Genomic DNA, 21,675 nt, shown 5'->3' on the forward strand with positions numbered 1-21,675 from the left:
AAAAAGTACTAGAGTAAAAGTGAATGATGAATAGCTGCTGTCTTCCAATGAAACTCAACACGCAGAATAGACAGGAAAGTAAAATTGTTATGAGTTGTGTTGAAGGCTTCGGACAGCAGTTCTGTCTTGTAGAGAACCAACTACTCGGAGAGCTCATTTGTGTCTTGTTAAATCTCCATGTCTTCTTTTCAGTTCCGGCACAATGCCAGAAATTTTAAAAGACAGAGAAGATTGTGTGGATATTCAAGCCCAGATTCCTAGAAACCTTTAAGAGTTTGTTAATGGTCTCTATAACCTTTTACTTTGAATCAGGCGATTTGGTAGCTACAGCACTTGAGTGGTTGTGGTTCTTCTCTGATCGTACTTGCCTGATGCTAAGATATTGATTAGCATCATATAACATATAAACATATTGGTGCATGTTTAGAGTGTTCATAAATATATTGTTTTTAGGGATGATATATCGGTACCGAATTGGTTAGTGTTATTGATCAATAGTAGGCTTTTTTTTTTTTTTATCAGTATCTGTTTATGTTGGATTGGCCAGTATTTAATTGTGCATGCTCATTTTTCCTATTTCTATATTTATGCAAATAATTTAGATTTTTTTTTGAAAACAGGTTTCAAAGTGCAATAATGACATCGTCAGCTACTGCATAAAACAGCGTTTTTAGTCATTTTCGTGGCTCTGTGTGAATGGGATTGGTTTGACAACATTGTATGCACTTTTTTTTTAAACGCAAAGGAAAAGGTTTTCAGTTTTTAGTACAGTTTTCAGTTTTAATTGTATAAAAAAAAATCAATAATACAATTCTATAGTATTTTATACTATTTATATAATATTTTTCCTAAATAAATGACAAACTAAAGGCAAAAAAAGTCTTAAAAGTCATTTGTAAATAATGATCTGTATTGGTATCGACCAGAATTTGAATATCATCCCTAATTGTGTGTATTTTTCTCTTTGTGTCATATTTTAGAGTTTGAGTGGCATTTGGGCGAGTGGAGCACATGCAGCGCTTCCTGTGGCAGCAGAGGGACTCAGATGAGGAAGGTACAATGTCTGACGTCAGAGGGAAGGGAGACACCTCATTCGGTCTGTCATCATCTTCCCAAACCGATCAGTCAAAAACAACCATGCAACCTCCTGGACTGCCCTCCCAGGTATGCTTCAATAAGTAAATAAATAAATGTACTTCATAATCTGAAGCATTTGGCACCTTCATTTGTCATGACAGTCTGCATATTAGTAGAGTTGAATGGTTTCATATATGGTTTATTTATGGTTTATAAGTGATTATGGCAACTGAGGTGATTAAGAGATTTTATAGGCACACTTTAGGGGTCCTATTAATATGCTTTGTTACATTTTCAACGTTCTTTAGTGTGTAATGTTGCTGTTGGAGCATGAAAAATGTCTGCAAAGTTACAAAGTCACTCCACAGGGGATTCTTTATATCAGTGCGCACTGTTTCTAAACTCCCTGAAACGCCTCCATTGTAGTCTTGAGTTTTCTTCCTGGGAACGAACACGTTTAAATAATTCCCACCCAAAAACAAATATTATTCCATATTTGACCAATCACAACACATTAGTCCAACTGACCAATCAGAGAGCACCTTGTGATTTTCAGAAGGAGGGTCTTTATAGACAGAAACTAAACAGAGCGATACTGACAAACTGGGAAGAGAGGTGCTGCAACAATGTAAAATATGTGAAAAATATGGTGTTTTTTTAAACATTAAAGCATGAAAACCTATTCTAGTAGACCCTAAAAACAAAATCAAGACTTTACAAAAGGGCATAATAGGTCATTTTTAACCTGTGGTGAAAATCAAGCTTTTAATGTTGTTTATATGTTTATGTGGGTTTTTTAATATGCTTTAAGATAAACCTTGTGTAAATTCATAAGTCAGCACCATTGCTGAGTATTTTCTCCTTAAAACTGCAGTGAACCAAAGACAGTCTCAAAAATATGGTTTGAAATCGCTGGCGTTTCTGACGTCACAAACTACCTTGTAACCAATCACGTCAACATGTGATCGTCAACGAGTGGATCCCTGAGCTGGTGTGAGTGAGTGGAGGCGGGGCTAATTTGCATATTCATAGAACCGCGTATACTAAATGAGGCAAGCGTGTAGAGTTACATTCAGGCCCATTAAAGGTGGGGTAAGATGTTTTTGAAATATGCTGTTAGCCAATGTTGATATTTTAAATAAACCCAAACAAACACATCCCTTCTTCATTGCTCCGCCTCCAAAACTCACACTCCAATCCTAACAGCCTTGCTCCGAGTCGGTCTCGAACGCAATGACGCTAAAACCCGCATTCTCTAGCAGTCGCCAAGGCGACTCTCACTAGCTGGCCTCCGTTACGCACGCAATCCAAGAGAGGATATTTGATCATAGCAGAAGCGCAACAAAATAATGCTTCACGAAAAATAAAGCGCAGATGATGAACGAATGACAAGGAAGCACAAAAAATGAATGTACAGTACACAATAGTATTAACAAACAAGAGTTGGTTGTTAGTTGCCAACAGCACAGCAGCTCCAGGCACACGACACTCAAACCCAGTGTTACTCATGTGTGGAGCGAATCAAAGCAACATCCGTGTGTGTTTTCAGGCCCTCCCACTTAGCTCTCTCCAGCGCTGGACAGCGTTTCTAATATTAACACGGGTCCTAAAGCTCTTGCCCAGACATAACCCTTTATTTTCCAGTGATTTCTTTTGAGCTTTTCTCTTTTGCATTTTGTCTCATCTCTGTTTTTGCAGTCTTTCTCAAATCTCCCTCATGATCGTTCTCAATCCTCCATCGACATACGCCCATACGACTACTGCTGATTGGCTACACGTTTGTTGTTGTGTCAGTCCGACTAACTTCCAGACAGCATATTTCAAAAACTTGCCCCACCTTTAAAACCCCTTAAGTGTCACCGGCCCACCGGTGGGCCCACAGCCATTACATATTTAAAACAGTAATATCCTATACTAAACCTAAACTAATCTTAACAAACTATATATCATTTGGAAGCTTACAATCTCTAGTTTTCATATTTTGTGACAGATTTTCAAAATAAATTACAGAGGAGCCGTAATTTATCACTTTGCAACAAGAATATTTTCATGCCAAGATAACATCCATTAATATTTTTTTGAAAAAAAGGTCTGAAAATGTTTTAAATATATAAATTAAATAATAATAGATTCACCATTTGTGATGTGGCAGTGTAAGGTTGGATTTCCTGCAGGGGTTCAAGCTGCAAGACTGCCGAATGACTAAAGAAACGCTATTAGCAAGATGGTAGAAAACTGTACATTTCTTGTCTATTACCACCCACTGCTACTTATACCAACGACGGAAATAAGCGCAGTTACAATAGCTTAATATGTGGGAGAGCATTGCTATAGAGAGTGACAATATTGTATTGCAATAGGTAGCAATTCAAGGTCAATACCAAATCAAAACTAGTTAGCACATCCTTTGTAATTGAAAAGGTAATGACAAAATATGATTATGGTTACACTTAAAATAGTTACAAGATAGATGTATGAGAAGAGAGAGAGAGAGACAAAGAAAAGAGGAGGTAAAAGGAGGAGGAGAGAGTGCCCCAGGAAAGGGACCCAGAGAATAAGAGAGCCAGAGCATAAAAGAGACAGAGGAACAGTTGCAATCTTATTTTATCGTTTCCCTGACCATGTGACTTTAACCCCAAATGTGAGACGTTCAAACTGACCAATCAGATAATTACAACTTCCCCCATTGTACTAAAGGTGTGACAATTCATAGACCCCCGGAGTACACACATCTTGGCTTACAGGCCTAGATCGCTATCACCTCTGTGCCTTTAGGAACTCCAAATGGTCCTTGTGGTAGAAAGAGGGGGTGGAAAACAGTAAAGCAAATGTCTTTGTTCATTTCAAATATCTTGGATTATTTTCAATCCTACAGCAGCGAGCTATAACGCACAATCGTGTTATTTTTATCTGTTTATTAGAGGTTGAATTCATATTAAAACTTAACTTCCCATACTACTTCTGAATATGATGTCTATTGAAAATTGTGGAAATTTTAACAAATTAGACCTTGTTGTAGTTTTACTGATTTTAAAAGTGGATTTTATAGATTCTTTGAGTTGTGTGTATTTTGTTATACTCATTTATGGGTTTGATTCATTGGTTTAAAGACCAAAATAACTACACAAATGTAAATAAACTGGATAATTACCCCACTGTCTGAACAAATGGATTCATTACTTACTAAACAACTTGGAAGATTACACTGTAAAAAGAAATAAAGATTGGGTGCAATGTAAACAAAGCCATAAAAACTGCTATCAAACCTACTGTATAATTACCCCAGTTCTCTGAACGTTAGCGATTTAGAAGTCAGACACAGTGACAGTCTTTGATAAATGAGCGTCTGCTGATGGATCTCTCCATAGACTTCAATATAAAGAGAGCAGAACCCTTCACAATCTTGTGAGCTGTGATACATTTGACTGCGAGCAGCACCCCTGTCCTCTGATTCCCAGCCAAAGTGCCTCTCTCCATCAAACAGCCCATCTATCATTCCCTTCCCAGCATCAGTATTTTCAGGGGCTGTGCAGATGCTCAACGGAGCACATGAATCAAACTCCATGAGTCCAATGGGGCTGGAGAAGAGCAGATATCAGTTGTCAGTGTAAAAGAGCTTCTTTTTGTCAGTGCACTGGTCTGGCAAGAGAAATCCATGTGTTTTACCATTTCGACACAATGCAGAGAAATCAGAACATTTAGAATAAAAAGTATTGTGAAAATTATTTTTATCACCAGGGTTAGAAATGAACTTTTCTAATATTTGCCCCCTCGGATTGATTTCTAGGGACTATTTTTGTGTGTGTGTGTAAAGGCAATTTTTATAATTACCTTAAAAAATTTAATTACTTTTATTAAATGAAATTAATATTCTATATCGGAAACAATCTGATTGCTTTGATATGGCTATTGTATCCAACTTTCCGAACATCCGCTACTAGCTTTAGCCCGCTAGCATCACTAGCTCTTTTTACTCAAGAAATATCACATTGTTAATTTTAGTAGCATTAAAAACAAAAACAGTTATTCAAACAGGGAATAAATTCTATACAGAAAGTGAGCAAAACGTTCCTTATGACTAAAGTGTTCTTGATTGGCCATTGCATTCATAAGTTCAGCAGAAACACATGTGATTGGTTATGCAAAATAAATAAATAAATTGATGCAATCTGAGCAGATCTAAATGTCACAATCAACACTTTTCATTCATTTTCACATTTCATTTTAATAGCAACTGCCATAATAGATTTTGTTAAATCGTGCAAAAAATTCAAAACCCTTATTTTGAATTTTTTCTTAATTTTGGTAACAAAAATGAAGAATTTCTTTCTTCACCATGCTTTTCATAAAAACAGCATGAAATGGCATTTGCAACACATTTAAAATGTGATCTAGTTGGTTAATATTTTTGTTTTATTTATTTATTTCGTTTTGCCATTGCAAATTGCAATTTTAGTATTGATAATTTCATTGACATTTTTCATGAAACATTTTGAACAATAAGACCAGGGACATATTTAAGACAGCGTTATTATCGTTAACTAAAAAAAAAAATATATATACAGTACCAGTCAAAAGTTTGGAAACATTACTATTTTTAATGTTTTTGAAAGAAGTCTCTTATGCTCATCAAGCCTGCAGTTAAAAAAAAATAAAAAATAATAATAATAATAATAATAATATTATGAAATATTATTACAATTTAAAATAATGGTTCTCTTTTTTTAATATATTTTAAAATGTAATTTATTTTTGTGATGCAAAGCTGAATTTTCATCAGCAAGTACTCCAGTCTTTGGTGTCTTATGATCCTTCAGAAATCATTCTAATATGATAATTTGATACTCAGTTATTATCAATGATGGAAACAGTTGTGCTGTTTAATATATTTTTTTGGAATACTTTTTTCAGGATTCATTGATGAGTAAAACGTTAACAGCATTTATTCATAAAAACAGCATTTATTCAAAATAAAAACATTTCTAACAATATAAATCGTTACCATCACCTTTTATCAATTTAACGCATTCTTGTTGAATTAAAGTACTAATTTCTTAAAAAAAAATAGTTATTGTTCCCAAACTTTTGAACGGTAGTGTATATTGTTACAAAAGATTTCTATTCTAAATAAATACAGTTCTTTTTAACTTTTTATTCATCAAATTATCCTGAAAAAAGTATCTCAGGTTATAAAAAAATATTAAGCAGCACAACTGTTTCCAACATTGATCATAAATCAGCATATTAGAATGATTTCTGAAGGATCATAAGACACCAAAGACTGGAGTACTTGCTGATGAAAATTCAGCTTTGCATCACAAAAATAAATTACATTTTAAAGAATATTAAAAAAGAGAACCATTATTTTAAATTGTAATAATATTTCATAATATTACTGTATTTTTTTTTTATTATTATTATTTTTTTAACTGCAGGCTTGATGAGCATAAGAGACTTCTTTCAAAAACATTAAAAATAGTAATGTTTCCAAACTTTTGACTGGTACTGTATATATATATATATATATAAAAAAGAACATTTCTGTTAATTGAAGTAAAGCGGAAATATTCGTTGAAAAACTTAAACTAAACTTGAACGAAATTTGTCTATTAATAAATATAAAAATAAAAGCTAATTCAAAATATTAATAAAATTATAATAAAAATAAAATGCTGATTTAAAAAAAGTAAAAAGGCCCATTTTGACTTTAAACTAATCATTTTGTCAACTAAATATTATTAGCACACACTCTCACTCTTTGGTATAAAAGCCAGCAGGAGTTTTTTCCGCAGGGAAAATATTCCGAGCCTGACTCATTAGCATAGTCCACGTTTCATATCGTGAGCTGATTGATTGAGGGTTTCACGGAGAACACAGGATAGATAGTGCATACAAACGCTCTCCGACTTCTATACGTCCATGCCAAAAACATCATCTGATTATTGCCATGCGTCTGGGCTCAGCGCATGAATCATATGGCTCTGTAAAAGCGCTTAGCGTCAGTTCAGAGCCATCAGCGGGAGATCCTCTCACAAAGCGTGTCTTTGTTACTGCTTCTCTCGCTCTAACACAACCCCAAATGCCCCGCAGAGGCTCCGAGCTCCCCAGTGACTCGGGCACAACCTGTGCTTTTTCAAGAACCAAAAATATCCAGCCGTACGTATCGCCAGTTAGGAATGCGATATATATTCTTCTCGGTTTGGAATGGCACATATCCAGAGTTAGCTAGAAGTTTGAGGTTTGTTAGTGTGCGTTTAACTGTGTGAGTGCAGAGATAATTGGTAATATAAAGCTAGATAAATGTCAAGTATAAGATTGGATGCTGCAGGTGGATCTCTGGTGTGAATATAAATCATGTCCTGTAATAATAAAAATAAACATTTGCAGTGTATTTTCTGTCTAAAGTTGATTACAGGTGAAGTGTGTAATTTCCAAATGGAATTATAATGACAAAATCACACATCATAATTAAAATTGTACCATTTTTGAAGCTATTCTGACTTTCTGAACTGTTCTTTCTGTTTATGTCAGTTGGACAGGGCCGGATTTACATCATATTTGTGACATAGGTAAAAGAATCGGAAACCTTGTGTGACCAAAACTGCAACTTTTCAGAAAATGTAAAAAACACTGTATTTTTTTTAATTACTAAACACTATGTTGTCAAAGTTGATATTCTGGCTTTATAAATGATCATATACTTGGATGTGTCATTATATTATTAACGGTTTTACTGTGTACTACCTATTTTTATTTTAATATTATGTGCAACAGAATTAATTGCATTATAGGATTATGCTACATTGCTGTCACATGACCTCATATCGTTGCATGTTTATTCAGTGAGTTATGATCTCTGAAATATATTGTTTGGTGATCTGATCAAAAAAACATGTTAAATCATACATTTTGGCTCATCAATCTCACTGGAAACGGAAGGTCAAGTTGAGTGCATTGCATTGTGGCATTTTTATACATTGTGCAGTTACACTTTATTTGAAGTGTAATTATAAATGTAAGTACTGAGTAAAAATAATAAACTACACGTTCTTTTAATAGGATTAGGGTTTGGTTTATAGGGTTAGTTGGATGTAATTATGCCCGATTTATAGTAATTACTATAGTAACTTCATGTGTAACAAGGACAACAATTGATAGCTGATTGTGGAGTATTTTAACATCATTTAAAAAGTAAACACTTCTGATTTTTGAATCATTTTGAAGCTCCCCTGACTTTAAACAATGTTCTTTCTATACGCGTCAGTTGGGTGTCAACAGTGTGGTCGAAATGCTCCAGTTCCTGTGGGCGGGGCTTCCGAGAGAGGCGGGTGTCCTGTCAGCAGGTGGAGGCATCAGGGAGCACGAGGGTTCTGTCCCGTACGGCGTGTGAAGGATCTCCTCGGCCTGAAGACCGGGAAGAGTGCACCTCTCACGCCTGTGTGGAGTGGCTCACCGGACCCTGGGGGAAGGTACGTTTACTGCCACTCTTATATTCATCCTAACCGCTCTAATGTGGAACAGTGTCTAAAATAGTGCATAACTAATAGTTTGATATCTGGCCATTTTGAAATCATTTGCCAGTAGTCAGTACAGCAGATTTTCTAAATATTGAAATTGATGATAACCATTATGTTATATATTATTATTAACCACTAACATTTTATTGCAGTGTGATCATAATATACTTTTTCATAAACTTTTAAACAATCATTTTTGTTATAAATGATTAAACTTGTATGAACTTATATTAATTGAGAGAAATATTAGTTTTTTGAAAAATACATTTGTAATATTGAAATGTATTACTTATGTAATTTAAAGTATTTCTGAGTGAAAGCTAATATTCAATGAGGAAAGTAATTAAGGTAGGACTTTTTTTGGGAGGGGGGGGGGGGGGGTGACTGGATTGTGACGTATTAGGCAAGTCAATTTGGTTAATATTTAAATAATATTTAATAAACTTAAAGATATTTGCAACAAAGTAAAAATAAATAAAATTAAACTAATGATTAAAAATACTGGCCAGTTACAGAATAAAAAAAACACTTAATATTATTTTTAATGAATATATTTAATATATTATAATAATGTATTATATATTATAAATATATTATAATACAAATATACGGTAACACAATTTTCAATAAATTAATGTTTATGTTAATAATGTTAATTTTAACATTACTAATACATTATTAAAATCAAAAGTTATATTTGTTATCATCAGTTAATTCACTGTGAACTAACATGAACAAACAATGAACGGCTGTATTACTAACATTAACAAAGATAAATTAATACTATACCAAATGTATTGCTCATGGTTAGTTAATACATTAACTAATGTTAACAAATGAAACCTTATTGTAAAGTGTTACCAAATATACTCTCTTATGCAATCATAAAAAAAAAAATCATGTAATTCGTCAAATACCTATAATCAGTTTTATGTAGCATTTGTTAAACTCTCTCCTCTTTGCATTTACAATTTTATATGTCACGTATATATGTCAAATATATCTATATCTGTCACGTGATGTGTTCAACAGTGCACGGGCCGTTGTCTGGGGCCTGCGGTGGCCACACAGAGCAGAACGGTGTCATGTAAACACTTCAGCAACTCCACCTCCAAAACATGTGACCCAAAAGAAAGGTGCCAGACTCGTTGTGGAATATTCAGCATCACTTATTCTCACATGCAAAGCTCTTTTATAATTCATGATCTGATTCCCAAACACCTCTCAGGCCGTCATCCGTGAGGAACTGCTCCTCCGAGATGTGTGACGTGCACTGGAAGGTGTTTCCGTGGAGGACGTGCACCGTGGCGTGCGGCAGCGGCTTCCAGTCCCGTCGAGTGGAGTGTGTCCATCGGCAGAACAGAAAAACTCTCCCCGACCAGCACTGCGCCTGGCAACGGCGGCCTGTTACCTGGCAACACTGCAACATCACTTCCTGTGGCAGTAGGTCTCTAAGTTTTAGCTCTGAAACCCCTTGTTATAAACCAGGCTGAGTGTCAGCACAGTTCGAAAGATGTTTGCCCTTGTTCGACACCATTAGAGCGCTCATGTTTTATAAGGGAAAATATTACCGACCTGAGGGCGAAATATATTGGCTTGATCCGTCACTCTTGAAGAGCTGCTATTTGCCTGTTTTTTTTATAAGTTAACACAACGTCCCGAGAGAACTCGCTCTTGTTCGTGGGGTTTTCTTTTAAGCTCCTTCAGGAATCCTGTCTGTCCAAACATCTGCTTTTTGTTCTTCACTCTTCTGTGCTGAAACTTAATGAAACATTTTTTGTGTCACCTAACTTGTTTCTGGGTGCAGAAATATTTAATAAAATAACACCAATAAATGAACTTATATTGTATTTGGAGTGTGAAGCTGCAGTCACACTAGACTTTTGAGCCTGCAATGTTGCTTCAGACACCGCAGCGAACATGATCAGATCACGCTCTTTTTATTAAACAATAAAAAGTCACTGTTTGGATTTAAATAGGCAAATGTTTAAGAGTCTATGATTGGATCATTACTGCAGTGATTATTATGTTTCCAGCATGTTATATGTGTGGCAACAGTTCTTCTAACCCTAATTGATGGAGTGTGTAGCTTTTCATTTCTTAAAACAACCATGTAGGACACACACATCATGGCCGTATTACAGGATGACAATGTCAAGATTCATCAGGCTCAAATTGTGAAAGAATGGTTAAAAGGAAGCATGAAGAATCAATTTCATTGAAAGTCTTTGGGATGTGCTGGAGGAGACTTTACAGAGAGCTTGACTCTTGCATTGTCAATACAAGATCTTGACCAAAAATGTATGCACCTCTTGATGGAAATGTTAAGGTGCCATTCATGGGTGTGCATAAGTTTGCATTTCTGGTCCCAAAATTCATTACAATAAACTTTCATTACATTACAAGATCCAAGATCAGGGGCCAGTTACAAAAACTTAGCCTCTGTGTTAAGACTAGCTTGACCAACTAGTAGCTAACCAAGGGGTAATTCGTCTTGCTTTTCCAATTCAATTCATACTAAAATACCCTTTTACGTAACTGACGGAAAAAATATAGATGACTAACTTTAAAGACCAGTCTAAGCAGTTTATGGACGAAGGAAGTGTTTCACAGCTATAGTGTGTAGTTTAGCACAACTGAACAATGTATTGACCATCAATGAGCATTTTAGACCTGAACTGGCAATTTTATTTTATTTTGTATTGTAGGAAACTGTTTCTCTCTTTAGGGTGTACAGTAAATTTGGGTGTACATTTCACCTTAATGAAAATATATTAATAAAAAAAAAATAATAGTTATTCATATTTGTATTAATAATAATTAACAAAAATAATATACTATTATTACTATAAATTAATAATAAAATCGTACAAAAGACTCTGTCACACTTTAGTTTAGGGTCCAATTCTTAGTATTAAGAATGACTTTTGCCTCAATAAACTGCTTATTAATAGTTAGTTTAGGTATTGAGTAGGAATAAGGGATGTAGAATATGGTCATGCAGAATAAGGCATTAATATGTGCTTTATACGTACTAATAAACAGCCAATATACTGGTATAGTCTAGAGAACTGTCATTATTATTTATCTTTTCATGGTTACATTTGTTCATTCATAGTGAAAATGTACAAATTCTTTAGTTTAAATAACGTCTGTTTTCTGTTTATTTGTCTAGGTTAGTCTAACCTTTTAATGGTTACATTTGCATTATTTGCTGATTCATGTGGTGAATTGTGCTTTTGAAAAGTATCATTTATCAAGTTGTCATTTAAATAACCTTTGTTTTGTGTGTACTTCTTTCTCTAGGTGAGTGTACGGACAGAACCCACTACTGTCCTGTGGTGAAACGTCTCAAGCTTTGCCCTGTGGATCTGTACCGGCAACGCTGCTGCCAGACCTGCTCACAGGACACTAGCGCCACCTAGTGAGCACCAGAGGCAAAGCTAACAGATGCCCTTTTCAGTCACCGCACTGATTGTCTCTCGTATTGTTTAAAATCGTGCAAACCCTTTTGACACCTGGAGTGTATGGACTAAAAGATGTCTACTGGTGGCAGACGAGTGTTTTCTGGTCAACATTTCACTGGATGCTTTCCCACAATCATCAGAAGTCCAAAGAGAAAATCACTTGAGATTTGAGACTTGTCTCTCCACCGGCTCTCTTTGCAGATTTTATTTGATCTTGCCCTGAAAGTGATATTGTATGTGTATTAATTTAAGAGACATGCATTTTTTCTTGTGGATATGGGAGGACAACCTTATTGGACCATTCACCTTTGTGAAGGAAATTAAAATAAAAGCATCTTGAGTGTACATAATGCACTGATACTAATAATATCAGTTGTACACAGCTTGAAGTATTAAGACATCATCAAAAAAAAAAAGAAAAAAAAAAAGAATCAGAGCCCTACCTTAAAGTCAACATGAAATGCTGTCGCAACCCATTTTATTTATCCATTAGGATTTGTTTGGATGATGAATAGAGTCAGGTGGTCAGAGGGGTGACGTTAAAGAAGCAAAAAGGGTTTTGTGGAGTGCTTCTCAAATGGAAGGCTGCGCCCTAGTAAGGCTGCACATCAAGCGCCATTTCAATCACAGTTTGAAGGATCCTTGGAAGGCAGCCTTCGTTTCGCATCCTTCATTCAGCTCATTATGAAGGATGCATCAAGTTTATCCTTCACATCCTTAAATCACCCACAATCCTTTGCGCACGTTCGAATTCACGAAAAAGAACTGACGGAAACCGAGTCGGCACTGAGCTTGTCTGAGTTCATTATGAAATGCAAGACAAAAATAATGTCTTCTGAGATGAGGGCATACATGTCATCTTTTATTTTGATGTAAATTGATCACTAAACTGCCAGTAATGTAAGCCACAGACTGTTGTGATTGACTGTATCGCATTAATAGAGAAAGCTAGTTAATATAAAGATTTTTAATACAAAATATTTTTCCAAAATTAAATTTTGGATTGCCGGATTTCCTCTGGCTTCCGGATCACGCTTTGATGTTGCGCCACCCATGGCTGGAAGTCGTCCCTAGGATGCAGCCTCTTCCATTTGAGAAGTGCCAGCGATGTCAGCCAAAAAAAGGAAAATTGTTGCAGAGGGGGAGCAAGTTATTATTGCTATTTTGATACATGCGTATATATATATATATTGCCATTTTGAATTGTGAACAATACATTTTGTATTGGATTACAGTAGCATGTTTTAAGAAAGTAAAAAGGGTTAAATGTGTTTTCATGTTGACTTTATTATTAGAAAATGTGTTAATATGGGCGTAGAATGTATGACAGAAAACCCGCTGACTGATTGAAATGGCATGTGCCATAAAAGTCACATTTCTCCAGCCGTCTCTTAGATGTACGTTTTGTGTTCAAACAAAGTGCTACATTGTAAAATGTGTCTTGTATATAATGTGTTTTTAAGTGCAATATTGTACATTGAGTGTAGAAAGTTTGGATTTTATTTTCTTACATCTTGGTTTTAGTTTGTCTATATATTATCCATATTTAAGATTAAACGCAACACAGACCTACGTACTTATAGCACCTGCAGTGGATTTTCCATATCTCTAATATAATGGTTTCCTACTGGCCTTTATGCATGTATTTTAATTACATCAACAAATGTTGTACATAAGCCACTCACAGAATTTATCCATGCAATTTAATCCATTGCATCTTATTGCTATGTGGAGAAAGCATCGTTACATGAGGAAGCGCTAGTTTTGGTACTATTCACGTCAATATAGCAAACAGTCTATGTGATACAAATACAATAAAATACAGTTTTACCAATCACTTTATATATCTTCATAATTATTGTTCCCTTTTTATTCTATATTGTGGGTAATACAATCAAATGTGTAATGTTTAAATTGTGCTTTATGTGGTTAGCTACGCTTTCATTCAAAAGGCTGCATTTATTTGATCAAAAATACAGTAAAACAGTAATATTGTGAAATATTATTGCAGTTTAAATAACGGATTTCTATTTTCAGCATCATTACTCCAGTCTTCAGTGTCACACGCTCCTTCAGAAACCATTCAAATATACTGATATTCTGCTAAAAAAAAAAAAACATTTCTTAAAATATTATCAATGTTGAAAACAGCTGTGCTGCATAATATTTTTTGTGGAAACTGATTTTTTTTCTTTGATAAATAGAAGAACCACATTTATTTGAAATAGAAATCTTTTGTAACATAAATGTCTTTGCTGTCACTTTTGATCAATTTAATGTGTCCTTGCTGAATAAAAGTATTCATTTTTAAAAATGGTATAGTAAAACGGTGGTGTATGAATATCGTTGATTTTATGTCAAAAACTGATTTATATAGATTGACATTTTATAGTACTTGCACTGCATGTTTCATATCCTACGTAGTTATACAGCGGTTTCATCCTATTGAAAATCAAAAACTACCTAAAATTGTAAAATAATCAGTGCTATCTGAAAGGTAGTTTGACCCATTGACCCTTTAAATCGTAATTCATTACGATTCCCCATAGGATTATAGTAATTTAAGGAGATCATATTGTATTCTAGTTTATGTTATCTTTTTATAGAAATAACATGATGACTTTCTTAAGCAGTCAAGACCATTTCCTTCGGAGTCTCGATCCTGTCAGCGGACGACATCTTGCGGAAGAAGCGGTGTCCTTGATCATCGCAATTATCGAAAACAAACCCCGGTGGTGACTCGAAACTGGCCGGACATATGCTGATCCTCTTGGGCGTGAACTCCGTGCAGTACATGGTCTCGTTCTGTATGGGAGCATCAGTCCGCAGTGGTGCATTTGGGGGCTTGAAGCTGAGACTAGGCTGGGCTTCATGCTGGACAAAATGGGCCCTGAAGGTTGTCATATCTTCCATTTTCCCACTGGCTCTCTGGATTTCCTCTGGCTTCCGGATCACGGCTTGACGTTGTGCCACCCACGGCTGGAAGTCGTCCTTCATGGTGGTGTTGCCCTGGAAGGGCCTGGAAGACTTAGTGGGAAGAGAGAAAGGTTTGGCGGAAAGGAAGGGTTGGACTTGGTGCCTGATGTAGTCGGTTTGCGAGGTGGTTGTCAGGTCCATGTGTGTCGTGGGACTGGTGTACTCCACCGATTTCTGCACCTGCCGGGGGGAGACGGGCCACTGCTGGAAATGGTCCCGGAATTCTGTGCTGCTCTGGAAGGGCTTGCTGGAGGTCACTTTGAGCGGCTCGGGCTTGCAGCTTTTGGGCAGCTGACTAGGCAGGCCTAGGAAGTCCTGTCGGTGGGTAGTGAGGTCCTGGAAAGGACCACTGCTGGGTTTGTACTCATCTGGCGGTTTAACGTAACGGGCTTCTATAGCGTGTGGTACATATGAGAGCTTGTTGCTGGTCAGGTTTTCAAAAGGAGCATCGGATAGCTTGACTTTGTTTGAGGGCTTGAAGCTCTCACGTGGCGCGAGGCCTCGGTGGACAAAGTCATCCTGGAATGTGGTGGAATTCCCAAACTTTGCAGTAGGAGGTTGATACGTCGTGTCAGGCTTAGTCAATTCCCGTCTGCTGATCTCCCACGGGCGAAAATCCTCTTTAAAAACATCATACAAAATGTTTAACAAACAAAGACACCAAGGACGATAACTATACAGATTTGTAAAAATCATTCTCAATATTAAAGAACAGCAGACTACAGCTGTTACGATAATGGCACAGAGAAACAATATCGTTAGAATCTAGCTGATGAACGATAAAAACATTGACAGCCAATCAGAATCCATCCTGCTGTAATGAGCTTGAGCCAGACAAGTATGCGTTTAAAATAAACACAACAATATCGTTATCTTTACAGGTAAGGCCCTTGCACACTGAGTCCGAAATTCGCATACGAAATTTTTCCTTTATCGTTCTTGGTGTGAATGGGCCTCAATTTTGTGTACTAGTCTAGCTTTTACTGTACTGTGTACTGCAAATATGTTTGGCTTTTTATGATACAGTACCATTCAAAAGCTTGGGGCTAGTAAGATTTATTTAATTTTGTTTATAAGATAAAGATTTGCTTCAGAAATCATTCTAATATGCTGTTTTAGCACTTATTATCAGTGTTGAAAACCATTGTGATGCTTCATATTTTTGTGGAAACTAAATTTTTTAGGATTCTTTAATGAATAGAAAGTGCAAAATAATAGGATTTATTTGAAATATTTTGTAACATAAATGTCTTTACTGTCTTTACTTACTTATGATTAATTTAATGCATCACAGCTGAATAAAAGTATTATTATTATAAATGAACAAGCTAAATTAAATCTTACTGACTGAAATCTTTTGAAAGGTATATATAATAAGTTGCTCTATATAAAAGTGTCTTCTACATCAATACAAATATAGTTGATTTAACAGCAGATAGATGAGTTTGCTTCATAAGTGCTCCAGTTGTTCAGTATGTATTCTGAAACCGTTTGCCCAGAAAGCATCACATGACCTAACTGACCTAAAGTGTCATTACCTGTATAGGTGGGTATGGTGACCGGTTGTGCATCCATGTGATGTGCTCTCGCTTTAGGGCGTGAAGGAACAAATGGTTGCACTTCATATTGGTAGAAGTCTTGATTATAGGTAGTTCCTAAGTCGATCTCTCCAGGCTTGGGCTTGTACTCGGCCTGCTGCCTCCCAGGGCGACGTGTGACCGGATATGGGATATAGTCCATCCTGAGAAAACAGTAAAAAAAATTAACTAATTGACAATGTAAACATCTTACTGTAAGTTAATTTTTAATGCAAATTGTTTAAGTACTCTCCAGTGACTCGAGTTATTATTATTTCAGTCCCCGAATGTAACGTTACCTGAAGGTCGTTGTTCCGTCCATCGTGTCCTGATGAGCTTTATACTGCAGTTGGGGCTTGAGGCTCTTGGAAGGAGTGTGACCTTTATAGACAGGATACTTCTCAGAGTACTCTGACAACACATTGGTCTGACTCCCTTTCTTGTAAAGTGCCGTGGGCTGGTGTGTGCAACGGTGACGGCTGAAGGTAATGGAGAAGCATTTTAGTCAGAGGGCCTTTGTTTAAAAACAATTGATACTTCTGAGAAGACATAAACTCATTAATGTCTTTCACCACAAGATTATTTTCAGTACCTGCAGTACTTTAACTGAACATGTTTGTGTAGTCCAGGGCAACTATACAACAAACTCGGTCACTAACTCTTGATACCACACACACACACACACACACATACACACACACACACACACACACACACACACACACACACACGTTTCCTGCATATTATTCTCTTTGCACTGCCAATGTATTCAAGACGCATTTTACAGTGCTTCAAAAAGAAAACGATTAAATTAAATTAAGTAACGTTACCTGATATTTTTTTCACGAATTCCCAATAATTATGCAATGATTTAAAAAGGAAAACAATAAAATAAATAATAACTTTAACATTTAGTATTTGCACTTTTCTGTCATTCAAGATTAGTTTGTTCCATTAGTTGATATTCCTTCTAACTTACCATGTGACGTTAAAGTTACACATCAATTATTCAAAACACCTTCTCGGGCTTCAAAAATTACTACAGACACAAACCAATAAACAAACACAAACAAGCTTACTCTTACCCACAACTGCACATCTTACAGATACAGAGCCGTGTCATTTTCGTCGAGTTATTGAGGAAAAAGAATACTTTTTTTCCTCACTCACCCGCTCGCTGCTTCCCTGACGCTGAAGTGTCAGTGTGTGTGAGCGTCCCGTTTCCCCGGCAACTACTGTTTGCAGCGTCCTGGTGATGACGCAGCGTAACGTATGACGTATGACGCGTGCGACGGTCAGCTCATTCGTGCTTCCTGGACTGGAGGAAACATGTGAGTATCTGTTGTCATTTCATATATTCAATAAGTTAATTTAGTTAATGGACCGTAGAATATCCGTTGCATTTTTACTGGTGTTCGTTGTTATATATGTTTGCAATGAATGTTCAGTTTGTTGTTTGTTGTCTGTTGTCAGTCAGTTTTGAATAGACGTAGTTTTGAAAAGTTGCACCTGCTTTTGTCAAATGAGTCTCTGAATGAGTGAATGTGAGAAATAATGTGCTGAAATCTTCCAGTTGTCACCAACACACACACGGGTTTGGTTTTAAAGAACGACATTTGGCAATTGATCGACTTTAAACCCACATCCTTTGTTTATTCAATAGATAAATGATTTGGACACACTTGAAAATTGCTGTAGATAAAAAATAAAATAAAATAAAAAAAGAGTCAAACCAAGAAGCATTTAAAAAAAGACAGACAGACCATTTAAATAAGTACTTTTATTTTAGGTTTTGACATGATGAAAGCAATTAACATGCTATTCTAAATGAATTATCTGATGCTGCTGTCAGGTCTTTAAGATCATTTTTAACTATTCAGAATGTGATATTGTGTCCAAACCATTTATGACAACATACATTCAAAATAGTTAATAAAAGTGTTGAAGCATTATCTGTAGAACATCTTTTATTCCAGGAAATCTAAACAGTGTAAAACATGTATTAATAGAATAAACCGAAGGGATCAGATCTGTGGTTACTGTACTGAGAACAGCATTTGTTTGAAGTGACTTAAGTGTTTTTGGGGTTGCTGTTAATGTATTTGCACTAATAGTGATCTTCATGTTCTGCACTTCATCTTCATAGAAAGTCAAAAATGGGTCACACAAGTTTGGAGAAGATAGTTGCACTGCAGAAGAAAACGTCACAGATCAGAAATCTGTGTATTCTTGCTCATGTAGATCACGGTGAGTGTATAGTATGCTGATGTGTGTCAGATCTTTGTTTTTGTTAACGGTCAAGCGTCTACCTTAAAATCTTACCTCAAACTTAAAACTTTGTGTTTGTAAATGTGTGTTGCCCATAGGAAAGACGACATTAGCCGACTGTCTTGTGGCGAGTAATGGTATTATATCCAGTCGTTTAGCAGGAAAGGTAAGTGGACGTAAGGCAAAATTATCAGTGTTTAGACCACACAATAGCTAATACTTTTTTCCAACATATTTTGTTTTTCAAAATACGATACAAATTCAAATTAGATACAAATTATTACAATAAATCTCTGACAATGACAAGAATGTAAAAAATAAATCACTTTCCTTAATTGAAATAAAGTATAAATAAAATACAATTTTAATATTTGATGAAAAACTTAAAACACTTTAACGAAAATTTGAAATAAACGTAATAAGAAATAAATTAGTTGAATTTGAAGTACTCAAATTACTAGTTTTAGTTTCAGGTTAGTTTCAAGTTTTTTTTTCATGTGTACAGAATGTCAGTGACAATTTGTACAACTGAAATGCTTAGAGTGAGGCTAAGGCATTCTTCAGCAGTGCAATATAATACAATACAATACAAAAAAAGAACAAGTTAAGGAAGTATTTACAGTAAAGCACGTGTATGTATGTCTTTATGCTTGTTTTGTATGTTAAATAATAGTAAGTAAACTAATAAAAATGACAAAAGCACATGAAATATTACTAAAACATTAACTGAACTGAAAATTAAAGCTATAAAAATATAAAAATAAAAGTTAATTTAAATTAATATTATTAGAGACTATTTTATAAAGAAAGAATGACACATACAGTGAGGAAAATAAGTATTTGAACACCCTGCTATTTTGCAAGTTCTCCCACTTGGAAATCATGGAGGGGTCTGAAATTGTCATCGTAGGTGCATGTCCACTGTGAGAGACGTAATCTAAAAAAAAAAATCCAGAAATCACAATATATGATTTTTAAACTATTTATTTGTATGATACAGCTGCAAATAAGTATTTGAACACCTGTCTATCAGCTAGAATTCTGACCCTCAAAGACCTGTTAGTCTGCCTTTAAAATGTCCACCTCCACTCCATTTATTATCCTAAATTAGATGCACCTGTTTGAGGTCGTTAGCTGCATAAAGACACCTGTCCACCCCATACAATCAGTAAGAATCCAACTACTAACATGGCCAAGACCAAAGAGCTGTCCAAAGACACTAGAGACAAAATTGTACACCTCCACAAGGCTGGAAAGGGCTACGGGGAAATTGCCAAGCAGCTTGGTGAAGAAAGGTCCACTGTTGGAGCAATCATTAGAAAATGGAAGAAGCTAAACATGACTGTCAATCTCCCTCGGACTGGGGCTCCATGCAAGATCTCACCTCGTGGTACTCACCACTGTACCAATCAGCCCAGAACTACACGGGAGGAGCTGGTCAATGACCTGAAAAGAGCTGGGACCACCGTTTCCAAGGTTACTGTTGGTAATACACTAAGACGTCATGGTTTGAAATCATGCATGGCACGGAAGGTTCCCCTGCTTAAACCAGCACATGTCAAGGCCCGTCTTAAGTTTGCCAATGACCATTTGGATGATCCAGAGGAGTCATGGGAGAAAGTCATGTGGTCAGATGTGGTCATTATTCCACTAAACGTGTTTGGAGGAAGAAGAATGATGAGTACCATCCCAAGAACACCATCCCTACTGTGAAGCATGGGGGTGGTAGCATCATGCTTTGGGGGTGTTTTTCTGCACATGGGACAGGGCGACTGCACTGTATTAAGGAGAGGATGACCGGGGCCATGTATTGCGAGATTTTGGGGATCAACCTCCTTCCCTCAGTTAGAGCATTGAAGATGGGTCGAGGCTGGGTCTTCCAACATGACAATGACCCGAAGCACACAGCCAGGATAACCAAGGAGTGGCTCTGTAAGAAGCATATCAAGGTTCTGGCGTGGCCTAGCCAGTCTCTAGACCTAAACCCAATAGAGAATCTTTGGAGGGAGCTCAAACTCCGTGTTTCTCAGCGACAGCCCAGAAACCTGACTGATCTAGAGAAGATCTGTGTGGAGGAGTGGGCCAAAATCCCTCCTGCAGTGTGTGCAAACCTGGTGAAAAACTACAGGAAACGTTTGACCTCTGTAATTGCAAACAAAGGCTACTGTACCAAATATTAACATTGATTTTCTCAGGTGTTCAAATACTTATTTGCAGCTGTATCATACAAATAAATAGTTAAAAAATCATACATTGTGATTTCTGGATTTTTTTTTTAGATTATGTCTCTCACAGTGGACATGCACCTACGATGACAATTTAAGACCCCTCCATGATTTCTAAGTGGGAGAACTTGCAAAATAGCAGGGTGTTCAAATACTTATTTTCCTCACTGTATATATACAGTATACACACACACACTAAAATAACACGTCATATAAAGATATAGATTTCACTAACCTCACAAATTTGCCACAAGTTTTAACTCATTTTAAGTCAAATATCATAATCTGCAGTTGAGTGAGTCAGTCATCTGACTTGATATAGACTAATTACTCCTGTAAGCCATTCAGACTGTTTTCCAAACTCATGCAAAATCATTAAAAATAATAATGCAATGTTTTTTCATGTAGTCAGCCTCTCTCTGACTTTTTTTTTTTTTGAACACAAACAGTAAGCCTAACTCCTACCATAATCGTTAACTACCCATAAAATCAGAGGGAAATAATTGGAAACTTAATTAAAAAAATTAAATATATAAAAAAAAAAGAATGATCTGAAATGCCGTTTTCT

At 36.0% G+C, this 21,675-nt stretch overlaps 3 protein-coding genes across 4 annotated transcripts in view; 2 read left to right on the forward strand and 1 right to left on the reverse strand.

Moving 5' to 3' along the window:
- Positions 1 to 14,383, forward strand: part of adamtsl3 (ADAMTS-like 3) — a 164,066-nt gene extending 149,683 nt beyond the window's left edge. Inside the window, exons 27-32 of the mRNA XM_084405736.1 lie at positions 981 to 1,164; positions 8,342 to 8,546; positions 9,627 to 9,730; positions 9,823 to 10,037; positions 11,901 to 13,266; positions 13,311 to 14,383. Coding sequence (XP_084261862.1) covers positions 981 to 1,164; positions 8,342 to 8,546; positions 9,627 to 9,730; positions 9,823 to 10,037; positions 11,901 to 12,019 — 827 coding nt within the window. The 3' untranslated portion in view covers positions 12,020 to 13,266; positions 13,311 to 14,383. The remainder of the gene's footprint in view (positions 1 to 980; positions 1,165 to 8,341; positions 8,547 to 9,626; positions 9,731 to 9,822; positions 10,038 to 11,900; positions 13,267 to 13,310) is intronic.
- A 236-nt stretch (positions 14,384 to 14,619) lies between these two features.
- On the reverse strand, positions 14,620 to 17,737 carry saxo2 (stabilizer of axonemal microtubules 2; the record flags this gene model as incomplete). The annotated part of the gene is made up of 4 exons (XM_084405739.1): positions 14,620 to 15,657; positions 16,576 to 16,778; positions 16,914 to 17,093; positions 17,700 to 17,737. The coding sequence occupies 4 exons, from the start codon at positions 17,735 to 17,737 to the stop codon at positions 14,687 to 14,689; spliced, it is 1,392 nt and encodes a 463-aa protein (XP_084261865.1). The 3' UTR covers positions 14,620 to 14,686.
- A 162-nt stretch (positions 17,738 to 17,899) lies between these two features.
- efl1 (elongation factor like GTPase 1) overlaps positions 17,900 to 21,675 on the forward strand; it is a 102,103-nt gene continuing 98,327 nt past the window's right edge. The window contains exons 1-3 of one of the 2 annotated variants that reach the window (XM_084405334.1): positions 17,900 to 17,945; positions 18,761 to 18,861; positions 18,981 to 19,048. In XM_084405334.1, coding sequence (XP_084261460.1) covers positions 18,771 to 18,861; positions 18,981 to 19,048 — 159 coding nt within the window. In that variant the 5' untranslated portion in view covers positions 17,900 to 17,945; positions 18,761 to 18,770. The remainder of the gene's footprint in view (positions 17,946 to 18,760; positions 18,862 to 18,980; positions 19,049 to 21,675) is intronic. The other variant, XM_084405335.1, reaches the window with a different exon arrangement.

This window comes from Rutilus rutilus, assembly GCF_951802725.1.
Source record: "Rutilus rutilus genome assembly, chromosome: 3".
Classification (NCBI taxonomy): domain Eukaryota; kingdom Metazoa; phylum Chordata; class Actinopteri; order Cypriniformes; family Leuciscidae; genus Rutilus; species Rutilus rutilus.